At 33.8% G+C, this 19,899-nt stretch overlaps 1 protein-coding gene and 1 pseudogene across 1 annotated transcript; both read right to left on the bottom strand.

Moving 5' to 3' along the window:
* Positions 1–848: 848 nt before the first annotated feature.
* LOC131604215 (receptor-like protein 9b) lies at positions 849–2,426 on the bottom strand (annotated as a pseudogene).
* Positions 2,427–2,633: 207 nt separating this feature from the next.
* On the bottom strand, positions 2,634–9,595 carry LOC131604214 (receptor-like protein 15). The gene is made up of 4 exons (XM_058876675.1): positions 9,190–9,595; positions 7,316–7,462; positions 6,664–6,732; positions 2,634–2,728 (listed from the first exon to the last, which is right to left on the bottom strand). Exons 1-4 carry the CDS (start codon positions 9,593–9,595, stop codon positions 2,634–2,636), a joined length of 717 nt encoding a protein of 238 aa, XP_058732658.1.
* Positions 9,596–19,899: the final 10,304 nt, after the last annotated feature.

Here is a 19,899-nt window from a genome sequence, read left to right as displayed (position 1 = left end):
GACAAAAAACATTTTAAACAGTTAAGAGGTTTAGTATACAGTGGCTACTGTGTCAAAGTCCTTGTGTGAGGCAGAATATCGTGCTTTATCATCCGCTACGTGTGAAATACAGTGGCTGTTGTACTTATTCAAAGACTTAAATGTGTGCTGCACCAAGATTCCCTTGATGTACTGCGATAATCAGAGTGCTATTCACATAGCGTCGAATCCGGTATTTCATGAGAGAACGAAACATTTGGACATAGATTGTCATCTGGTGTGTGAGAAAGTGCAGAAGGAAATACTCAAATTACTTCCTATTTCATCTTCAGAGCAACTGGCAAATTTTCTTACAATGATTGTAAGTGTGACTATGATGAAGCATCTGTACTCTCTTTTTATTATCAATGAATGGAGAATATAATTTAGAATCTTTCAGATATTCTGTTACTCAATAACTACAGACATCAACACCCAAAGTTGCTGTGAGGAACCCAAAGAAAAATTTAGAAATATTCCTTTAGGGGAACCACTGAATCTAAATAGCGTCAACTACAGAACAAGATCAAACCCGGACAAAATAAATAAAACAGTCTTCCATAATTTACAGAGATGGAACCACTGAATTATGATGTTTAAATATAAAGACCATGCATAAAAATATGTTTATATATTATTTTCTTCCATAATTTTATTGGTTTTTTATGACTGATATATGCATTTAGCATATAACATAGAAATTAAACTTATATAGGCATTAGTGTGAAGAAAAAATAACTATAACAATATAAAAGCATTGTCAAACAACTGCATACAAGTACATCATGCAAACACAATATATAAAAAGACAATGCTTTTAGTTGCTAACATATGATATAAAGTTTACAAAACAAACATAATTAACATCAAAGTGTCTGAAATTAAATGGGAAGATAAAAATTACACTGTCCACATATTTTAAAATCCACATAAGGTTTCAACCGATGATATGGAAAATCTTTAATACAATATCGGAAAAGTTGGAAAAAAATTACGTAAAATCTTACTCATGAAATAAAACCAGATCATGCGCCAACGAGCATTGATGCACAACACTGCTATGATGCTTAGTAGTATTATTATATAAGATGCAATGAAACTCCAGTAGAATGATATCATGTCCACTTTAGTTTCCTTTTCTACACTTTTCTTGGTTTGTGATGAAGACGACTCGACACCTCCACACTTCCGGTTAAGGAGTGGTCCACAGAGTCCAGGGTTACCTCGATAGTTTTTCTCATCGAAGCCTCCAAATTGTCCAGTATTAGGTGGTGTTCCAGAGAAGTTGTTGTATGACACATTGAAGTTTGATAAAAAGTTCAATTGGGTTAATTCATACGGTATCTTACCACTCAAGTTATTGTAAGATAAGTCAAGGCTCTCTATATTGGTAAGATTTGCAAAAGTGGATGGAATAGGACCTGACAAGTAATTATGCGATAGATTCAAGGCTCTAATTTGTTGTAAATCTCCAAGTTGAGACTTGGAAAATAGGACCACTTTCATGTTTTACCGTAGCAGTGGGATTGTAACGGTAATCATCATCGTCATCATTAAATTGCCCCATTCCAAAGGATAAATCTTGGAAGCAATATGTTATTGAAGCATTGAGCATGTTCCTTGATAGGTCCATTATGTCGATTTTTTTTAAACGACATAATTGACTTGGAATATCTCCTTCCAAAATGTTCCCTCCTAGTAAAAGTACACGTAACTCCGAGAGATTATCCATCCAATTAGGAATTTTCCCTAAAAATCTGTTGTCACTTAAGTCTAGAAATTTCCATCTTACCAATTGATGAAGGTATATTTCCTTTAAGGCTATTCCCTGAAAGGTTCAAATATGTTACACTGGGAAGAACTATACCAATATCTTTTGGAAGAAAACCACTTAGATTGTTGTGTGATAGATCAAAATATTGCATGACATTACTTTTTATCAACCAACTTGGGAATGATCCAACAATCTTGTTCCTGGATAGGTCCACCAATATCAATTTGTATTGATATAAAAGAAAACTAGGAATGACACTTCCCATTTTCATGTTTAGATTGAAATTTCGAAGAACAAGTGATTTCAATTGAAATTTAGGAAACCACTTTGTTTCTTCAGTTCCAATGTGAGCATCAGTCCTTTGTGATGAAATATATAAATCCTGAAGATTTGAGTGATTAGCCAAAGTACTTAACGGAAATGATCCTTGCATGTAGTTTTCATATAAGGACAAGTATGTCAAGGATGTGAGATTGCTAATGAAAGATGGAAATTTTCCACTAAAAAAATTGTGGCCAAGTTCAAGAACTCGGAGGCTTGTCAAGTTGCTTAAACATTCAGGAAGTTGTCCACTGAACATGCTATTGCTGATATCTATCTCTATCAAATTCTTCAATTTGCATAATCCTGATATAATTAAATATGTTATATTTGTAGTATGTATTTTAAATCAATCTTGAGAAACATATAAATACCGTGATAAGTACAAAAGATAGAATTACATTATGAGATATATATCTTTTACAATATAAAAAAGTTATTTAAGTATTGGTGTGAATGATTAAAAATTATAGTTTAAAACAAACTCTTATAAATGTTTAACATTGTCATATACATTAATCTATTTAGTAGAAGTAAGAATAATACCTTCAACTAGGCCATTGATGTAATTATCTCTTAAGCTTAAGAATTTCAAGTTTCTCAGATTTTGAACAACTGCACCCAAAAGATATATGTAGATACATAGTCACGATTATAATAATATTCAACAAATTTGTAGAACTATATTTGACATGCAAAGTTTTTATGTCTTTGTTATTATTGTTAGTTGTATAACAGAAATGGATTTCATGCAGTTAGGAATGAGAATAGACCAAACCGAATTACAAGGATATATAATCTATCTATATAAGATCAAGATAGAACAAACCTATATATATATATATATATATATATATATATATATATATATATATATATATATATATATATATATATATATATATATATATATATATATATATATATATATATATATATATATATATATATATATATATATATATATATAAAAGGAGCATATCAAGTGAGAGCATTTTTAAATGAGAGATGACAGGGATAAATATCAACCATTGGATTCATCAAGAGAGAAGGTTAATGCATTAATGTGGCGGGATATAATCAATCTTGACAGGTATATATATATATATATATATATATATATATATATATATATATATATATATATATATATATATATATATATATATGTATATGTATATATATATATGTATATGTATATATATATATGTATATATATATATATATATATATATATATATATATATATATATATGTATATGTATATATGTATATGTATATATATATATATATATATATATATATACATACTAGTCATGGGAGGTTGCAAATGTAGGGAGATTGTTAATTGCGTGCTTCTTATTAGTGTATTGTTTTTGTATGCTTTTCAGATTCCTCAACATTTGTTTTGGCAATCTTTATATAATTTTTTCTTCAACCCCATGATTCCTTCAACAATGGGCCATAATCAGTTGTCTAACATCTCTCATGATTGAATGTTAAGGGTAAATATCAAATTTTTATTTCCCAAACTCCCCATTCTTTGAGATTTGAGTATTTTGAAACTCTATTCCAAAATTATCTTTAAAGTTTTACACCATCAACAATTGATCAACTATAAGGTGAGCGAATATCTGTTATAACTACGGTTAACTAGGCGACCGAAGTAATATGGTTTCACCAAAGGTACATTTCATAGTAGTGTGATCACGAAACAACTTTAGGTAATTAATCTCGTTTTTACCTTACTTCCTTTTTGTTTGATTTATGATGGTGGTAATACGTGAATGCGATGATCGGGGAAACATGTCGATTCCTCGAAATGCCCAAGTGAGAAAAGAAATTTGAGATTTATGCCTGAGAGAGTGTAAAGATCACTTGGGAAAAGTTGAATTAGACCATATTATTAAGAAAGTTTATGGCAATATTTTTTCATCTATTGGCGAAACTGATTCAGAATCTTCGTCATCATGTTTTATAGAGATAGTGATGGAGATCTCTAGTTCCTTCATCTTTGATGTATATCTCTATAATCTATATTCTAATGCTAAATTCTAATTTGTCTAGATGATTATCTCTAGATTATATCATAAATGAACCTCTGGTACAACTATTCATATTGTACTATGTCTAAAATTATTCAGTTATTTTTGTGTTATTTTCTTTTATATATTCACAAGTATTTAAATTGATTTAAAGAACGCAATTGACCAATAACCAAGACCGTTGGAACTATACCTAGGGTAATTGTTCAACAAATAGCAACTTTAGACATATTGAGTTATCTTATGTAATTAAGAAATTAGCAGGAATTAAAACTTCCGATAACATTAATCTGCCATCACCAGTTGTCTTCTTCTTACGAAAGATTAATGCTCTTGATACCTATATGAAGGTTACTCACCAATTCATGCTCCTAGACAAAAAATTATTTTCCACCTGAGATCATAAACCCATATATTGTCCTGACAATGGCATGTGTTTGACTTTCTAATCCTAGTGGGTTGATATTTGGAAGAGCCTGGAAAAAGGCTCTCAAAGAGGTCGATCTCGTCCAATGATCATCCTAGAATGAGTTAAGGAAGTCATTGCCTAACTTCCTAGGTATACCTTAAACTAACCAGCTTGTGGTAGCATCGAGATCCATACCTTGAAGTGATATTCTCTTCTCAGCAAGTAGAATTTAATCTGAAGCAAATATACTGATCCCTAAGAAGAGAAGTAATATTTTGGGTCTCATATCACGCTGTCAGGATATCACACCATAAGCCAGTGGCCCCTAGAATAAATATCTACCACCAATATCCAATGGCATTCATATTGACAAGGCGGATATCACACACACCCAACCAACCTCTACTTTAGCCTAACAAACTTCTAACCACCTAATCTAATAACTATTTTATGAAAGTGTAACATCCGAGGTTCAAGAAGTCGAGGGGTGGTTGCATCACATGTAAGAGGGCAAGGGTGGTCACCACATCGGGAATAAGAGGAATCTTGAGGCCGTGCATGTGTGGGACTGCAAGGTTGAAGGAAAGCTTATAAGGATTGATAGATACTACCTATACCAACAAGATGAATCTTCTTTTCGGTAGCCCGTTCCATAAGAACTCCATAGTTAAGTTTGCTCGACTTGGAGCAATTCTAGGATGGGTGATTTTCTTAGAAGTTTCCCGGAAAGCGTATGAGTGAGAACAAATCATGCTGAAAAGACTCGTGTTGGTTTATGAGATTAGTCGATCATCTCGAAAGCAATCTGGAGCGTTACATAAAGTCTCTTATTTATAATGCAAAAAGCCGTTAGCTAAATTTAAAAAAGTTACATCCATATTAACCTTAATGAGACATAGAGCTTATGAGAAACAACAAAGTCAGAACAACCAACCTTAAACCCAAAGAAAAGATCAAAGCCCACTTATGTAACAAACAAATTATTTAACCTTTTTACCACTAGTAAAAACAGAAAAAAAAAGTCTAAAAGGCCTCCTTGCTTTATCTCCTTTTGGACATTAATCTATTGGATGGAGAAGCCATTATCAATGATGGTATGGTTTCAAAAGAAAATATACGCATGTATCCAATAGTGTTGTTTATCTCTAAAACCGAACCTACGCAACATATAATCTAAGAAGCTCTAACTAACTGAGTTGTACGCCTTTTCAAAATTAAATTTAAGGATAAGACAATATCCTTCTTATTCTTCTTTTCGAAATCCATAAGTTCATTAACCACCATTACCCATTAATTAGAAGTCTTCATTTGATATAACATAAGCATACTAGCTACTGGATATAAGCTAATCCATAAGACACAATAACCTGACCTTGGCCAATAGAACTTTTGCCACTAACTTGTACGACGGAAATCACCCAAGTGATTTGGTTAATCAACCTTAGAAATTGAGAGGTAATGATGCTCAAAAATGCTAAACTTACACCCACATTTACACCCACATTTGACATATACACCATATATAAATATAAAAGATGCATTTTTTCCCTTTATTTTATTATCATATGTGCATTGGAATTTGGAATCTGAATCATTTTTAAAGTAATATACGGTGTAAATAGAATACGGTGTGATAAACTAGTGTAAACATAGCATCTCTTAACGATGCTAGGTAGTAGAACTAGTAAAACATGATCCCGCACATGTTTTGATAAGTGGCCAAATTGAAGAAATAGAAATTGAAACCATCCGAACTTCAACCCTTGTTGCCCTCAGACTCACCAAGCCTAGCTAGTGACTTGTCAATTCTTCCTTTTCAATAAGTCTTGTGACTTGTCAATTCTCTTTTTTTAATTTCTTTTGTATACCTAGAAATTACATATAGAGTTAATCTTTGTAGTTTTTATTATTGGAATATTCTACCTCTTCTTTGTTTTGAAAGGTAGATTTTCTTTGTTGTATCGGGGTGGAGCATCCCTTTTGCTCCCTTTAATTCCATCACTTATTTAAAAAAAACATATAGGATGAAACATGCCTTTTCTCTTATTTAACATTTAGTTGTGTTACAGACTATTTAACAAAAGTAGTAAAAGTACCTTCAATAGAACCAGTAAAATGATTACCACCCAAGTCTAATAGTTCTAGCCGGCTAAATTTGGTCAAATCTGTTGCAAAGAACATAATATATTATTTTAATAATAAATAATATATATATATATATATATATATATATATATATATATATATATATATATATATATATATATATATATATATATATATATATATATATATATATATATATATGGGGACGACTCAAGTGAGAACACTTGGTTATTATGAGAAATGAGAACAATGAATCATGATCATTAAATTTTAATTTTGTTGATTTTAATGGATTGGATTGATTTCTTTTTCTATGATCTTAATATTTATTATAAATCAAAATAGAAATAGAAATCAATCTAGTCCATTAAAATCAACAAAATTAAAATTTAATGATCATGATTCATTGTTCTCATTTCTCATAATAACCAAGTGTTCTCACTTGAGTCGTCCCCATATATATATATATATATATATATATATATATATATATATATATATATATATATATATATATATATATATATATATATATATATATATATATATATATATATATATATATATATATATATATATATATATATATATAAAAGGAGAGATCAAATTATATATAAGTATTTAAGAATTGAAGATGCGTGCCTATAGCAGATAGAGAACAATTAAAGTTGTTGTCACTTAGCATCAAACTCTTTAATGATGTGAGTCCATACAAACTTGTTAGAATGCTGCAGTTTAGCATATTGCTCGAAAAGTCCAAGACCTCCAATTTCTTTAAACTTGAAAATCCTTCAACAAATATCAAATGATGAGTAGCTTAAATATTAAAAAAATGTGTATATTACATTCACTTTTGTTTTTAATTTCTTTCTTTCAAAGGATTTTTGTTTTAATTATTTACTTCAATTATACAAATGATTTCTTAATTTTTTTACATTTATTTCGTATATAAATTATATATTTAAATAATAATTTTTAACGATTTATTTTTTATAATTTACTTGGCACTTAAAAGCACCAACAATGCCCCACAAAGGTAACCATGATTCATATCGAACTGTCAGGAAAAAATTAGTGGAGTACTAGAACAAATAGAAAATATTAGTTAACTTTTCTTTCACATTTGACAACTTTAATCTAAGTTTGGATAATTGCATGTTATGTGAAGTTTTATAATTTTTCTACAAAAATTATATTTAAAAGAATTTGTAATGTTTCTGTATAAAAATTGTATTGTAAAAGAACTTGTAATTTTTTTTGTGAAAAAATTATAGTTGAAAAGATTTAGAATTTTTTTTTTCTTCTTGGCTCCTTGTATAATTTGGTGACTAAAGTGTTGGCTGCAAGTTGACTGATAAAGGTTACGGGGAAGATATTTCCCTAAAGCAATCAGTTTGTTTGAAGGGGAGGCAGTTTGTAGATGGAGTGGAGTGGTCGCTCTTAATGATGTTTTACATCTTGCTAACATGTCTAAACAAGAGTGTTTTATGTTTAAAATGGATTTTAAGAAGGCTTACAACTCTGTCCGTTGGTCTTTTCTGTATTATATGTTGCGCAAATTTGGTTTTGATTATCAAGAGAGGGCTTGGACGCATGCATGCGTTTTTTTTTTGTTAACAACTAAGTTTTTGTGAATGGGTGTCCAATGGAGGAGATTAGTATTCAAAAGGGAAGCAAAGAGTCCATTGCCCCCTTTCTTTTCCTCTTTGTAGTTGAGAGTCTTAGTGCTTCATTGAAATGGTGGCTTCGCTGTGTGTTTCAAGGATTCAAACGGTGGGATCGAAAGGGCTTTAGGTGTCTCATTTCCAATATGATGATGATACAGGGTTGGTGGGTTGCCTTCTACTGACAACCTTTTGACTACTAAGACGATTTTGAGAAGTTTCGAGCTTGCCTCCGGCCTTAAATTGAAATTTTTCCAAGAGTTGTAACCTTGGAGTGAATGTGCGTTTCTTGAATTTTGCAGAGGGTTTTTTTACACTATAAGCTAGGCTGGTTCCCTTCCTTTTAATCATTTGAGGCTCTCGGTGGGTGCAAATCCGAAGAAGGGAAGGTGGTCTAAAGAGAGACTCATTGGTAGAGAGGTGTTTCTCTTCTTAGGAATTTTTAAAGTGTCTGACTGATTCGCCTCCTCTTGTGTGAGTAGGGTTGAAGATGGGAAAAATATTAGCTTTTGGTATAATGTATGGGTAGAATAATCCTCATGAGTGTTTATTTCAAGAGACTATTTCTCATCCCAGAGCTAAAGTCTCGGGTGGTGGGTTGTGCTTGGGAAATTTACTTACACTAAAAGTAGATGTACTGAACAAAAACTCATGGTTAATAAATATCTCTCTCAATTAAAATTTGTACATTGATTCATATGTTATGAAAAAACTACTCTTGTATAAAATCCATTGGTAAACTTTTAAAACAAAATAAAAATGAATAATAAATTTAAGTCGTGAATCTAAATGCTTAAAATTTCCTAATTTTGTATGAATTTGTCCCCATAAAATAAAGGATGAAAGTTGTACCTCTGCTCTCATTGAAGCCGACAAGGCTATTGCTAGACAAGTTGAGAAGGCGTAACTCTTCAAATGGACGGAACACTGAAACATTTAACATCGAACCCATCCCGGTCAAATGTGAGAAGTATGGTATCTCTAATTCTCCGAGGTTTAGTTCAGTAATGTGACCAGAAGAGATGTTGGAGCACTTGACTCTTTCCCAATAACAACAATTACTACTTTTATTATCAACCCATGAAAAGATTAGATCGCTAGGATCCCCTCTTTGTGACAGGAAGTGTTCCCCTCCTGTTGACAGGATGAAATATTTGATATCCAGCAGACCAATTCTCTCATTCTCTAGGCATCCGTAACATGTCAGTTGATTGTGTATTAACATTAAACTCACCAAATAAAAAAGACCCAACTTCATTTTGGTCAAATATGTTTTGTGTTTCACTTTGCCTCAAATTTCTATATTCACATATCTTATGAAGATGATACTACTTTTCCTATTGCATGAAACTTACTCGAAACACAAGAAAAACTTTTACAGTTGACTAGTGATCATGGCATTAATAAATATGTTGAATTTATCTTGAATGATTAATAACTATGTCAACATTAGTAGTTCAGATGTTGCTTTCAATACGGCAACTAGAGTGGGTTTTTAAGGGGGTTTGAATGAGAAACATAAGGATTTGAAGGGCCCGTTTCTTTTATCTTTAAAAAAAATAGTTTTTTTTTTATTTAAAAAAATAATTTTTATAAAAATAATTTTTTTATTATTATAATTTTTTTAATTCATTTTTTATAAATTGAAAATTAATTTTGACATTCTGTAATATAAATATAAATTATTGAATATGAAATATTGTCAAAATTACAATTTTTTTAAAAATGTGTCTCAAATTTTTTTTTATGAAAAGTTAAAAAAAATAGTTAATATTAATATTTTAAATATTTAAATATTTTAAAAAAAATTTATGAATTTTTTTTTAATGAAAAGTTATTTAAAATAGTTAATATTAATATTGAAAAGTTATTTAAATTATTTAAAATATTGTCAATATTAATATTTTAAAAACATAAAATATTTAAATTAACATTTTAATATTTAAAAATGATAAAATATTTAAATTACCATTTTAAAAACATTATTGTATTGCTTTATTGTATACCACTAAAAAATATAAATATACTCTATTGTGATCTCTGTAGACACACAATATTATTTAATTCATCCATTAATCTATTAGCAATCCACTAAAACCTAATAAGGTAAAATATTTAAAAGAACATTTGAAGAATAACTATTGTATTATCACTCATATAAATAGTGTGATCTCAGTATATACACAACATTATTAAAAAAAAAATCATTATGGTATAAGAGACATGCATGTTTTAGATTCAGTTGTCTATTTGCTATTGGATTTCTTTTATCGGTCGCCCATCGTTTATTTTTTTTATTTTTGATGTGTTAAAAATCTCACATGAAATAATATATTACATAAAGATGTCTTTATATCTTTATAAATGAAAGTAATATGATGATACAAACTAAGTTGAATTAGGTTATTACATTTCTTAACAACAAATATATGTATATTATGCTTCAACTTAAATTCCTGTAATCACCTTATATATTATTATTATTATTATTATTATTATTATTATTATTATTATTATTATTATTATTATTATTATTATTATTATTATTATTATTATTATTATTATTATTATTATTATTATTATTATTATTATTATTATTATTATTATTATTATAAACAAATGAGAATTTTCGAATGAAATATTACATGGACATTAAAAAGTTTTGGATGAGTTGGAGACTTTTTTTAGTTGTTGACAAAATTGGAGAGTTGTTTGAAACATAAAGATTGGAGTGATAGATACGTTGAGTTCGATTTTTTTCTCTCTAAAAAAAATATAAGTACTTCCTTCATACCCAAAATAAATAAAAAAGGAAAATAAAGGAATTTTTCTGGACTAAAATAATAAATAAATAAAATATTTATATTTTATCTTTTTAAAGTATAATTTTTTTTCTTTCGCACCGGTTCTAACCTACATAGTAGATCGACTAATCCGGCTCATGCTATGGAGGCACGTGCACTGGTCAAGCGTTGTTTCTGCCAGAAAAACTCGGTATTCCCCGAATATCGTCCTTTGCAGAGACTCGTTTGTCACTCGAGCCCAAGCGCTTGGTTTTTTTAAAGTACAATTTAATCCCGCCTTATCTTAATTCCGTCAAAAAGAGCGGACAAGTCCGTCAAATAGAAATGGGAATATAAATCTAGTCTGCGCTCCGTCAAGATGGAAGGCGACAGACTTATTGTTTACGGTGATTTCCGGTAAACAACTGCTAGTCTTCCAAACTATAATAAATATGATTTGGTTACTCGCAGGATCGACTGGATTGATCCTAGGACACATAGTCAAAAAGATTGTTATCAATGTTCGTTCGAACCATATTCATGATTCGTCTTCGTCAATAAACGTTGTTCGATTAGAGAACAAGTAATCTTGATAATCACTTCGTTATATGTAAGTATGATTTCAATAAAAAGATAAGTAACATAACATATGAAACTAAAAGACTGTTAAAACGTAAAGAATCTTAGAATACAGAAACGTTAAAGACTTTGAAAGTAAATAACATGAAAGTAATTCGAAAGTAAATGACATTAAAGTAAAGATACAGAAATGTAAATGGCAAGAAGTAAATGGAATGCAATAATTCTGAAAGATATTTGAAAGCGAAAGATAATACACATGTATTAAAGTGGTGGTGTCATACGTACATTTTCTCAGCGAACTCTTTCTCTTAACGCTTGATACTCGAGTAAATATGTGAGTGATTTGTACAAAATGAACACACAGAATCCTAACATTAAGACTCCTATTTATACTAGTTTCGACCTTAACGGTCCTATACTAATCTGCTGCCACGTCTCTCATAAGAACTTCCAGCGACGCCATCTGTTACTTGGACAGTTACGAAACCGTCTTCGAATTTCAAATCTTCCCGCCTGAGTCCGTCTTCGACGCGTGGCAGTGTATTAAAAACACTACGAAAACACGCTAAGTAGTAATACTTGAATATATTTTATAAATTTTGTCTAAGTCCCCGAAGACACATACTTTCACTAGCTTTCAGTATTCATTATCTTCATAATGAACTTAGAAATTTTTATTCTCGAAGCATGACCATCAGTAGCCATTTTATTTTTTAAGGGATGACCATCAGTAACCATCTTTCCTTCGATTTTCCCCTTCTTCGAAGGATAAATATTACAAAACGAAATCTTCAGCTAACAAATTGCCCCCAATAAATGCCTGTTTCGAAAATCAACAGAAATAGGCGTTTCTTGTCATCATAAGATTTCGTTTCCTATTGATCTTTGAGAGTTCCAAGACTGCTGACTAACGTCATAATCATTGATGACCCTGTTCCCGAAACATCTTGTCATTTTTCAAAGATGTCTTCTCATAACTTACATTCCCACGTTTTTGACCTTACTTCTTGATCATTACTCCTACATACTAGGAGTGAAGCTAATTTATTCGACCGCCGTCGGATTAAATCACCAGCCGCCACGTGTTCTTTGGGTTTTACCCAAAAGATTTAAAAAGGGTTTCCGTTAAACCTTTAAATACTTGGTCTTGCACTTCTATACAACATTTCATTCCTATTTCTTCATCTTCTTCAACAGAAAAAACAACACCCTCAATCTTTTCAAAATCTTGCTTTCTCAATCAAAAACCTCTCTATGGCTTCATCTTCAAATGTTCTTCAACCTGTTCTAAAACTCCAATCAACAACATGGTCTGGGGAACAGGAGCATATTCCAAACCCTAACACCGAAGAAGTACGCGCTATTTACGCTTCCCAGGTAATCATTCCCTTTGAACTTTCTGGAAAATCTCTTGCCTTTATGGGTCCGTTACCAGGTGAAAATATTTCATCTCTGAATAGATTCTTCCCTGCTTATTACAAGACTAGACCATTAGTTAGCAAAACTAAGATAGATGAAGATGGTTGTTCTCCCTCAGGAAAATCTGCTAACATTGAAGAAACTTCAACTGTAGCCCCTTTGGCTTTGACGAAAATTAGGTTAAACTATATGACCAACTCTGTAAAAGTGTTTAGGTCAATTCCTTTAGCCAAAGATCCTGATTTGTACTATGCCTGGTTAGAAAAAGTAGAGAAACAGAAAGAATCCTTCTGGAAATCGTTAGGAATATACGATTTGATTCAACTGTCAAAAACAGGCTTAGAATATAACCAACCCATGCTAGTAGCAGCGGTTCATTTTTGGGATGCTTCTCACAACACTTTCCATCTCCCATGTGGAATGGTTACCCCCACTCTTTTCGATGTGGCTGCGATTACAGGACTTCGACCAACTGGCGAAACCTTCGATCCCAATGAGATGGATACTGATACTATTGGTTTTAATGACTCGCAAGTCACTTATACTGCATTCATCCAGAAGCACCATATCACCACTGAAACGGCAGTATCCGACGAAGAGCATATTGCTTTCCTAGCGCTATGGCTCTCACGATGTGCCTTCTGCTCAAGATCCATACAAGTTGCAAAGGGATACCTTTGCATGGCTAATCAGTTGCATGCAAGAATTTCAAATCCGGTAGTTTACTTTATGCTGGTCCTTTCTGGCTATTGCAACTGTGGCTTAACGCTACATTCGAAACTCATCTTCCCTTTCGAGGAAACGTCAATGAGGAAGATAGCAAAATCAAGAATCAAACTATAGAAGGGACCAGGTTAGCTTACCTAACTCCAAAAGAAGAAATTGGGAAGCTTCGTGAACACTTTCTGGCGTTTTCAATGATGTTTGCCCAGTGTAATCAGTTCGATCCTTCTATGGCCCCGTTTGTACACAGAACAATAGGTCCCGAATGGTTTACTCGAAAATTCCCAACAACAACTCAGGATCAGCAAACTGAGTCTATGGAAATTTGGGAAGCCTTTCTGACTCCAAGGTTGTTTTCTCATCGCCTTCGACTATCAAAGGGTCAATGTATTCTCGTGTGCTATCAACCAAATTTGGTCTCGAGACAGTTTGGGTTGGTTCAAATAAAACCCAAGTGCTTATATGAGAAAAGGAGCCATATGTGTTTCCATACCTTGTACTTGACTGAAGAGGAATGTGAAACAAAAATCAACAAATACGTTGGCACCACCAATTTTTCTCCTGTTCCTTTCGAACCTGCTTTTTACTCCACACCAGATTTTCACCAATGGTGGACGGATTATTATAGCTCTCAAATCTTTGATGCTGATAGCCTTGCTCAAGAACTAACTGCAGCTTTTACTGATGTGCAGGAGAATTTTCAAAAAGGTACTTCAACTCATATTAAAGAAATCCAAGCTTTTCAAAAATTCTTTGAAACTATCTACAGGCCTGATGATCTTAGTCGGACCGTTCGTGAGGCTACAGTCATTTTGCGCGAAAAGTTTTCCGCCAAACTGGATAAGTTGAAATTGCCCTCGTATGTTCGACCAGAACTACGTTATGAAGTGGCTTTCAAATTTAATCCTCCAAAATTCCCTCCACTACCAAGTGCTGACTTTGGTGTGGCTTTAAGTCCTCCTTTCCCAGACTGGTTCGTATGTGGGAATGCTCTCAAAATTCTTCGAGAGAGTACCAAAAAACGCGCTGAACGAGTGGTTCCGACTAAGCACACCTTGGATACTTTCAAAGGACATCTTCATATAGATCTTGAACATGTTCGTGTCTTGACTCCAATACCTGAAGGTTTGGATTAAGACAATCTTTTCGACTGACTTTTCTTTTCTTTGCTGATATACTAATTTCAGTTTCAACTACAGCTGTTGCACGAAGGAGGAAGATTAAGGAAGCTTTTGCCCAAAAAGATTCTGGGACATCTAAGAGCAACAAACCAAGTGAGAGTGACTCCATCGTTACTGACAAGAAGCCCACGGTACATACTCATCTCATATTCTTAATCTTGTACAATCTGTGAGTAGTACTCATCTTACTTATCATCTGTTTCCCAGAGCTCGAAACCCCCAACAGGTTCGAAGCGGAAAGTTTCTTCGACAGCTGCCTCAGATGGCGAAGATAAATCCCCTCCCCAAACTAGACAAGGACACGAGAAGAAACACAAAGCTGTTACCCCTTCAAGAAAAGGGAAAAGGATAAGTCCCTCTAAAGCTGCTTCTCCTGGCGATAAGGCGTCCTCTGAAGAGTCTCCTTTGAAAGCTGCCAGTAATGCTTTCGTTGTTGAAAGTCATAATTCAAGTCCAGACAATATCCCAACCAAGGTATTTGGGTTTCTCCCCACATATTATCTTGTGATTTTAACTAAATAATTGAACTGACATTTTACCTTGTTATTGCAGGATGATGCTGGCACTGCCACTTCAGGTTTTAAGGATCATGGCCTTACCATTAATGTTGACAAACTTTACGGTAATCACTAAACTTTGACTTTCGTCAATAAACCCCTCAAAGGTTTATCTTTATGACTAACTCTGCTCCGTTTAATACAGATACCTCTCAAAACAAAACTCATGTTCTCTCGCCAGTCTTCGAAGATGTTAGGCCAATCGCCACCATATTGCCTAATGAACCAGTCGAAGAAAGCCAATCCACTGACGAATCTCCACCTACTCACCAAGACAAAAATTTGGAAGAAGATCACCCATTCTCAGGCAGCGACAATGTGAACCTACAACCGCATGACAGCGAAGATACTGCATCGGAGCAAGATGCTATGGAGGAGACTTCTAAACCAGAAAAACAAGATCCTCAAGGAACTTCGACTCTTGATACAGAAGCCATTCCTGGGACAACTTCGACACTTGCCCCTGCGAAGCCTACTCCTTCGGAGCTGGAACAACTTAAGCAAACTGATCCTCTTAGTTTCCTAAAGGCTATCATGAATGTGAATAATTCTTCGCCTTCGGAACTTGATGTCTCTCCAGCTGTGACTGTAGAATCTAGTGAAAAGGAAGATATTCCTAGCCTCCTTCGACAAATAAAAGAGAGATTCTTTGGGGTCAATCTTGTGGATGTTCTCAGCCGGGAACCTATTAAGAGTCACAACTTAAATCAACTTTTAAAGAAAGTAGATTTGCTTCAAGTCTCCACAGAAGTTTCAGAGGTAATTGTTTTGCTAGGTTCTCTACTTGATCAACTCCAGGCCAACATTCTTCGAAAGCAAAATGTCGAAAAAGAGCTATCTGAGACAATGGCCTCTCATGACTCTTCATGGAATTCTGCTGTGGATGCAACGAAACAAGGTGAGGCCCTCAAGCTTAAGCATTCAGAAAATCAGAAGGCTTTTGATGATTATGAGAAGAACATCAACTCCTGGAAACAAGAGATAAAGGTACTCGAGAACAAGATAAAGGAAGCTGAACGTTGTCAGGCAGCCATACAAAAATCCAACCAACAGGATTTGCTCGAGGTGGTGCAGTCGGGGATTAAACATTTCGAGACTGCACAGAAATTAGTGCCAGAGATCGAAAGATTGAAGAAACAACGGGTACTAATTGAGCTTCGTATGTCTTCGTGGGAAACTCACTACTTGAAGATCAAAAACAATCTCCCTGAGGATTTTAACTAGTTGTTTCCAATCCTGTAACTTGTTGCATTTTCGTTTTGTAATCGAAGCTTTTGTAGAAACATCTATTTGTATGCTTGACTTCTATTTTCTTCGTTCATATCTACAATGTTTGCCAACACTATTTTAGCGAATCTTTCAGTTTCTGCCAAAATATATCTTTAGATTTTCTACAGTGCTTTTATTCAATGCAACGTATAGACCCTGAACATCCTTCGCAGCATCCTTGCCTCTAGACTTGACGTTTCCACTTCTCTAGCCATAATCATTATTGAACAGTGACGTCACTTTCTTCAAAACGTCAGTTTAAGACGTGCGTGCATCAGTTTCATGATTACTTCTCAACTTCCAAGGGCGGGAAACGGCGGAAGCCATAACTTCTCTCTTTGGAAAACCAAACGCAGTCCAATCAATCATTAACAATTTAAAACCACCCTTCAGTATCCCCAGTCTATATAAAGGGCCTAATATTGCCTTCATTTCTTCATTCATGCACTTTCTCTCCAAACTAAACACAGAAAAAGAAAACAACACAACTTCTTTCTCAAAAAACCTTTCTTTTCCTTGCAATGGCTGAACCTCTTTCCTTTAATAACATCAAAGCCCTCATCAAGAGCGAGTGCAGACTTTCTGAGGATGAACTTGTTCGTAACTTCATCAACATCGAAACCCTCTTTGTCAATAAAGAACTGGACTTCTATTTTGAAGAAGTCCTGGAGGGTGCTATCTACCCCAACATGGTGGCAGAATTCTGGATGAATGCGTCTTTACGCATAGACCCTGAAGGTAGGACCACCATTGATTCTGAAATTCGACATGCTCGTCTTAGCATCACTCCCACCACTATTGCCAACCTAATGAGATGCAATAACTCTAGGGCAACTTTTGATGACAACAGTTTCAGCATGACTACTCATCTCATGTTGAGAACTCTTATGGACAACGATCGCTTCAGTGCCAAAGTTATCAGGATCTGGCACCAGATGCTTGTGGGAAACTTCCAACCTCGGAGGATCGATGAAAACAACATCATGGTTGAAGACTTGGAGTTTATCCTCTGTGGTCTTCAAGGGAAGAAAATTAACATTCCTTTGATGATCTTCAAAGGACTTGTTAAGGTTGTCTCTATCGGTGTCGATCGTCAAGGGAGTGTGACCTGTCTTCCATACGGGAGACTCCTCAGTTACATTTTCCTTAAGAAAGGTGTAGTGAGGAGGATGCGCAATTCTGGAGCCAGGGATATGTTCGAAGCTGAACCCTCGCCTGTGCTGTCCTTGGAAGGTTTAGACCAAAGGATTAACTAGCAAGTATTTACCTTAGGTTTTTTATGCTTTTTCTTTTGTAATCTCAGATCTTGTTCTTTGGATCCTTTGGTAATGCATGTACTCCCATGTTTTGAATGAAAAATATTTTGGTGTCTCTTTAGACTCTTTTCCTTCCATTTAACAATCTATTCTGATTGTAAAGCCATTTTGATCAATGTGACATATATGTTTTGACGCATGCCTGACCATTTTGGCTTTCGTAGTACCCTGAGTATCTACGTTTTTGCAATCTTTACTTCGTACATACTTGGTTTATATCTCTTCAAATATTTCCCGTTTACTCTTAAGATCCTACGATCTTCTGCTAACTCTTCAATTTCGTAAGCATTGTTCGAGAATACTTTTAAGATTCGAAAGGGTCCTTCCCAATGTGGGGACCATTTACCAAGTGCCTGATTCTTTCGATCTATAGGTAAAATAACTTTCCAAACTAGGTCATTATTAACAAAAGTTTTACCTTTCACCTTTTTGTTGTATGCTCTGGACACTCTTTCCTTTTGCCTTTTTATCATTTCCAGTGCTCGAAGTCTGTCTTCGTCCAAATCTACTAACTCATTCATCATTAACTCCCAGTACACGTTGGGAGGAATGTCTGCTTGTCTTTGTATTCTTACCGATTGCAAATATATTTCAATTGGGAGTACTGCATCATGTCCAAACGTCAACTGAAAAGGAGTTGTATTTGTAGCTTCTTTTGGAGATGTTCGACAAGCCCAGAGTGCTTGATCTAAAGTCTTATGCCAGTTCTTGGGTTTCTTTCCCACATGTTTCTTAATAAGTCCAATTATTATTTTGTTTGCTGCTTCAACCTGTCCATTTGCTTGAGCATAGTAAGGTGTAGAAGTAAATAACTTGAAACCTATTTCTCTGGCAAAGTCTTGCACTTTTCGTCCAGTAAAGACTGATCCCTGATCGGTTGTTATACTTTCTAGGATTCCAAACCTATATATAATATGTTTCTGAATAAACTCAATCACAGCCTCTTGATCCACATTTGCCAGTGGTATTGCTTCGACCCATTTCGTGAAATAGTCTATTCCTACCAAAATGTACCTTTGACCTTTAGATGACTTGGGGTGAATTTCTCCAATTAAATCTAATGCCCATCCCCTAAAAGGCCACGGTTTTACTATCGTACTTAATTCGTTTGCTGGAGCGTGTTGGATACCTGCATGTTCTTGGCACTCTTGGCACCCTTTCACAAACTCTATGCAATCTTTTAACATCGAAGGCCAATACATCCCATATCGAAACAAGAGCCATTTCATTTTGTGCCCTGCTTGGTGTGCACCACATGCCCCACTATGTACGTTCGACAGAGCCAATTATGCCTCTACTTCACCCAAGCATTTCAATAATACCCCTTCAGGAGTTTTCTTGAACAATTCATTTCCCATCAGGAAATACGACAAGGCTCTATACTTGATTTTCCTGTGTGTATTCGTCGAAGGATTTTTCAGATAGTTAATAATTGGACTCCTCCAATCTGTGTCTGCCAACGAATCTATATTTAGTACTTCGAATTCTTCTTTGTTGGCATAACCCAACTGTGAGTTCTCTAGATCACTTGGAGAAAGTTTAGTAGACATTGCTCTTCCTCTTACTTCAATCAATTCCTCCAACTTTTCTTTCGATACTTTATATCCTGAAGCCAATTGTGCCAAGTCGTTTGCTTCCTGGTTATTCACCCTTGATACGTGTTTTAATTCCACATATTCGAATCTTTTGAGTAGCCTATTTGCAACGACAAAATACATGATCAAATTCTCTT

The sequence above is a fragment of the Vicia villosa genome, linkage group LG5, assembly GCF_029867415.1.
Source record: "Vicia villosa cultivar HV-30 ecotype Madison, WI linkage group LG5, Vvil1.0, whole genome shotgun sequence".
In the NCBI taxonomy this organism is placed as follows: Eukaryota; Viridiplantae; Streptophyta; class Magnoliopsida; order Fabales; family Fabaceae; genus Vicia; species Vicia villosa.
The sequence above is the reverse complement of the archived record's forward strand: the minus strand, read 5'-3'. Positions and strand labels throughout refer to the sequence as shown.